Source organism: Gadus macrocephalus, chromosome 4, assembly GCF_031168955.1.
Source record: "Gadus macrocephalus chromosome 4, ASM3116895v1".
In the NCBI taxonomy this organism is placed as follows: domain Eukaryota; kingdom Metazoa; phylum Chordata; class Actinopteri; order Gadiformes; family Gadidae; genus Gadus; species Gadus macrocephalus.
Window position 1 is genome coordinate 34,407,306 of NC_082385.1, and position 5,000 is coordinate 34,412,305.

Consider the following 5,000-nt stretch of genomic DNA (forward strand, 5'->3'; position numbering starts at 1 on the left):
ATTGTTACGAGAGTAGTGTATGTGTGTGTGTTTGTGAGTGGACGAGTGAGGAGAGCGAGCGGTAGCGTGTGTCAGTTTGGTGAAGTAATTAACGAGTCCGGTTGTGTCTGTGCAAACGTGTACTGTTAAGTTTGTGAAACTAAGAATAGTGTACCCAGCCTGTCAATAATCGTCTGCCGCTTCATACCGACCATATTCCGCCCTATAAGCAGACCCACTGCTTGTCGAAATGAAAGGTGTTACCCCCGAGAGAACACACATCGCATAATTAGTATGATTTGATCAGAATGATTGGATGGAGTTAAAAAAAAAAACTCCAACATATTGGTCGGTTTTGCGACCAACCAACCAATGAAAACTTGGTTGATTGAGACTCTTCTCATCGACTAACGTTGGTCGACTAGTATGGGGCAGCCCTATTCAACACTGACCTCGGCGTCACCCTCATACTAATGTACATGTTATTATAACAGGTTCACTCCTATAACATGTTACCTTGCCGACCTCGCTATCCCCCCTGCTGATCAACCTAATGCTAATGTACATGTTACTGTACCATGTTGACTCCCATAACATGTTACATGTACTCTAAGGGCCTGTGTCCACCAAAAGCGTTTTTAAAAGACGGAGCGTCGGTCTGCAATGCATTCTCTATGGCAGGACGCGCAAGCAGCGCGCCTTTTAAAAAGCCGCCCGGAGCGTTTAAACGCTCCGGGCGCCTCGCGCTTTTAGACGCGCGCCCCCGTTGAAAAAAGTTGAACTTTTGAAGAAAAGCGCTTCACGTCATCGGCGCTTTTTTTGAACGACCAATCAAAATCGAGGATGAGGCAAGGCTAAAAGTATAAACGGAACTCAAACTGAAACAAACTGAAACATGTCGGACGAAAGCTTGATAACAGCTGTGAGCGAGTGTCCGGTCCTGTACGACCTCACGTTGAAGGCCTACCACGACCTAACAAAACGCAACCAGGCCTGGCGAGACATTTCAGCTATGCTGGGCGTTACAGGTGAGAATTATTAATTAATTATTTATATTATTATCATGTTTATTAATGATATTATCGCATTTAACGATTAGCCGTTAGGTACAAACTGCCATCCGTACTTGGCAGTTAGTATTAACGTTTACATGGCAGTTAGTATTAACGTTAACTTGGCAGTTAGTATTAACGTTACTGATAGGTAAGCTTGATATTAACCTTGTAGGTTGTGTGAATTGCTAATTGTAGAGACATAATCTTGCATCAACAGCTGAAGTGTCCCGGAAGAAATGGAAGTACTTGCGGGATAAATATTTGAGGGAGAGGAAGGCAGAGAGGGACAGGAAGAAAAGTGGGGCCGGTGCCACCTCTTTCAAGAGGTGGAAGTACATGGCGATCATGGGCTTTCTGGAGCGCCATGTGAAGGAGAGGGTATCGTCAAGCAATATGGAGCAGGGAGATTATAGCCGGCAGGAAATAGCACCGGAGATCTTGGCCCTGCTAGCGCCCAGTATGTCTCCCCAACGAGAGGTAGGCCTATAACAAAAGCTAGTAGCCTAAAACATATGCTAAAAACATACCCTAACATACTAGTGTTCTTAAGGTTTTTGTTGGGTGAAGCCAGATGCAGAGATATTTATAAGAATTCACCATTTTAATTTGCACATTTTAAACAAACAAATGTATGCTTTCTTTCACAGGTGGTGGCTCAAAGTGAAGAGGAGATATCTCCTCCCTCTCCCAGCCTATCAGAGTCCGCTGTGGACACCTCTCCTCCATCTCCTCCCACTACCTCGCGTCCTGTACCTCCACCACCACGCAGGAGACAGCTGGAGCAGCCGCTGTCTGTGTTCCAGCAATCTATCCTGTCCTCCCTCCAAAAAGAAAAGGAGAATACACTGGCTCTGGACGAGGATGAGCATTTTATGCTCAGCCTCGTCCCATCATTGAGGAGGCTGTCGAACCAAAAAAGGGCCCAGGCGCGCATGAGGATGCAGCAGGTCCTTTACGATGTGGAGTTTGGAGAGTAATTCATTTGTAATCCTTTTCTATTTAGATTTAGTTTTAAGATTTAAGATTTTTTTAAATGTGTAAATAAAATTTGTGATCAGTTTCTATTTAGATTTAGTTTAAGCTTTAAGATTTTTTTAAATGTGTAAATAAAATTTGTAATCAGTTTCTATTTAGATTTAGTTTAAGCTTTAAGATTTTTTTAAATGTGTAAATAACATTTGTAATCAGTTTCTATTTAGATTTAGTACAAGCTATAAGAAATGTTTCAAATGTGTACATAATATCTTGGAATCATTTTCTATTTAGATTTAGTACAAGCTATAAGAAATGTTTCAAATGTGTACATAATATCTTGGAATCAGTTTCTATTTAGATTTAGTACAAGCTATAAGAAATGTTTCAAATGTGTACATAATATCTTGGAATCAGTTTCTATTTAGATTTAGTACAAGCTATAAGAAATGTTTCAAATGTGTACATAATATCTTGGAATCATTTTCTATTTAGATTTAGTACAAGCTATAAGAAATGTTTCAAATGTGTACATAATATCTTGGAATCATTTTCTAATGAATCAGTTAATTAAACATTTTAATGCTAAGACAATGTTGTTTTGTTTTCATTACATTAGGTAGTAGATACATAATGAATGCTCTGATGATGATGAAGGTGTTAAAGGTGTGTTTTTGTCTTCAGAAGTAATCCAGCATACAACATGAATGTTAGATTGATTTAAGAAATTTTATTAATAGTTTTGGATTTTTGCCTTTTTTGATTTAAATATATACAAAAATTATAAACTAAATTCCATCCTGCCAAGTCACTCGACCAGGCAGAGATGAAAAATAGCAAATGCAAAGCCGTTGGGCGGGACTGATGCTCTCCCTATAATTGGTGTTCATCTTGGCAATGGTCGGCCCAATAAATGTTAACTCCTTCAAACTGCTGCCGGTTGAGTCTGAAATAGACCTTGAAGCGATCCTCGTCCAGGCGGAGCTCTTGGCACAGCCGGTGGTATTCCCCGTACTGCCCCCTGCCACGATTAATACTGTGGACCCACACTCTCCTCCGGGCAACCACGACAGGCGCAGGGGGATCGTCCGCAACCTCTGCTGCCACGGCAAGAAGCGCTATTAATCTTGGATTCATTTCGCAAATTGTAGGAGTAACCAGGACGTTCAGGTGTCAGATGCAATATGATGGAGCCAACAGATAGAAGCTGTGTATCTATGGATACAAGCGATGACGCGTATTTAATGACGTAAACGAAAAACGCTTCGTGCGTCTTTGAGCGGCGCGCACAAACGCGTTGAAAGCAGTTCACGGAGCGCTCCGTCTTTTAAAAACGCTTTTGGTGGACACAGGCCCTAACATGTTCACTCCTATAACATGTACTCTAACATGTTGACTCCTATAACATGTTACCTTGCCAACCTCGGCGTCGCCCAGGCTGATGACCTTCACTCTCAGGGCCTTCTTGTTGTCGCGTCTCTTCGTCACGTTGGTCTCCATGGTGACGAACCGTGAGACTCGCCGCTGCTTTTACTTGTTTTTAGCGACAAAGCTAACGGCTAACAGCTAACCCGCTAGAGGGCTATAAGCTAAAGGCTAACCCGCTAGAGGGCTACACGCTAGTCGCTAGCTGGTGAGGTGTGGAAGTACTCCGTCGTGTTGACAACATTGTCCCAGTACCGCTGAGGTCGTGGTGAGGTGAGACGAGCCGCCGGAGTGCTAAGGGTTGAGCTTACTGCTATCAACCCGCCAGCGTCGGCTCTGGATGGGATGCTAACTGTAGCTAGCAATCCAGTCCCGCCACGCCCCTCTCCTCCTAGCGGTGCGTTCTTGTCCGACACATCCTGGGACACCAGGGGTTTGAGTGTTGACTTATAACCAATCGGGAAGAATTGAGAAAAAGACGCAGTAAAAGACCAAAAGAAGCAGGCTCATATTATGGATTTAGAACTGGCGTACAAATATGTATTTAATTCAATATTGCTAATGGCAGACAGACATAAAGGGTTTCTTACTTCTTATGTTTACGCAGTTTGAGAAAATCCAAATAAACGAAAAATGAAAATGGACATCCTAACTGTATTTATTAATAGGAATGTATTAAGCATGAAATAATATAAGGAACTAATAAAATCAATAAACTGAAGTATATCATAGCAAAAAACTGTTGATATAAAGAACATAATAATACCACTATATCAAGATTAAATTCAGTTATTCAAATAACATCTCAGGAAAGCAGATTGCATGGCTACATTATCTCAGCGCGTGAAAGGGTCTGGAGGTGCGTTCAGGAGCGTGGTTGTTTAGCAGTCTGGCGGTGCGTTCAGGAGCGTGGTTGTTTAGCGGTCTGGAGGTCCGTTCAGGAGCTTGGTAGCTTAACGGTATGGCGGTGCGTTCAGGAGCGTGGTTGTTTAGCGGTCTGGAGGTGCGTTCAGTAGCGTGGTTGTTTAAGGGTCTGGCGGTGCGTTCAGGAGCCTGGTAGTTTAGCGGTCTGGCGGTGCGTTCAGGAGCGTGGTTGTTTAGCGGTCTGGTGTGCGTTCAGGAGCGTGGTTGTTTAGCAGTATGGCGGTGCGTTCAGGAGCGTGGTTGTTCAGCACTCTGGCGGTGCGTTCAGGAGCGCAGTTGTTTAGCGGTCTGGAGGTGCGTTCAGGAGTGTGGTTGTTTAGCAGTCTGGAGGTGCGTTCAGGAGCCTGGTTGTTTAGCGGTCTAGCGGTGCGTTCATGAGCGTGGTTATTTAGCGGCTGGCAGCAGCTAGGGGTTGCATCGGTAGGGTGTTGTAGGTGTCTCTGTCCCTGCCCAGATTCAGATCCTGGGTAACCATGGAGAAAAGACCACAATTAACACAAGATGACAAGGTTACCACGGAAACTAGAACACAACGTGGTAATCATGGAGAAAAGATGGCAACAAACTAAAGAGACTCACCTGGTAAACCTGTTGATCGTTCTTCCTTTGGCGCTACAGGGGGAGGGGGGGGGGGAGAGAGAGAGA

General features: G+C 43.7%; 2 protein-coding genes across 2 annotated transcripts in view; both read right to left on the minus strand.

Moving 5' to 3' along the window:
* dnajc27 (DnaJ (Hsp40) homolog, subfamily C, member 27) overlaps nt 1–3,831 on the minus strand; it is a 10,429-nt gene extending 6,598 nt beyond the window's left edge. Inside the window, exon 1 of the mRNA XM_060050941.1 lies at nt 3,420–3,831. Within this exon, the coding sequence (XP_059906924.1) occupies nt 3,420–3,506 (87 nt within the window). The 5' untranslated portion in view covers nt 3,507–3,831. The remainder of the gene's footprint in view (nt 1–3,419) is intronic.
* Nucleotides 3,832–3,942: 111 nt separating this feature from the next.
* Nucleotides 3,943–5,000, minus strand: part of LOC132456551 (high affinity immunoglobulin epsilon receptor subunit gamma-like) — a 6,650-nt gene continuing 5,592 nt past the window's right edge. The window contains exons 6-7 of the mRNA XM_060050945.1: nt 4,935–4,967; nt 3,943–4,818 (exon numbers count right to left, since the gene is read on the minus strand). Coding sequence (XP_059906928.1) covers nt 4,744–4,818; nt 4,935–4,967 — 108 coding nt within the window. The 3' untranslated portion in view covers nt 3,943–4,743. The remainder of the gene's footprint in view (nt 4,819–4,934; nt 4,968–5,000) is intronic.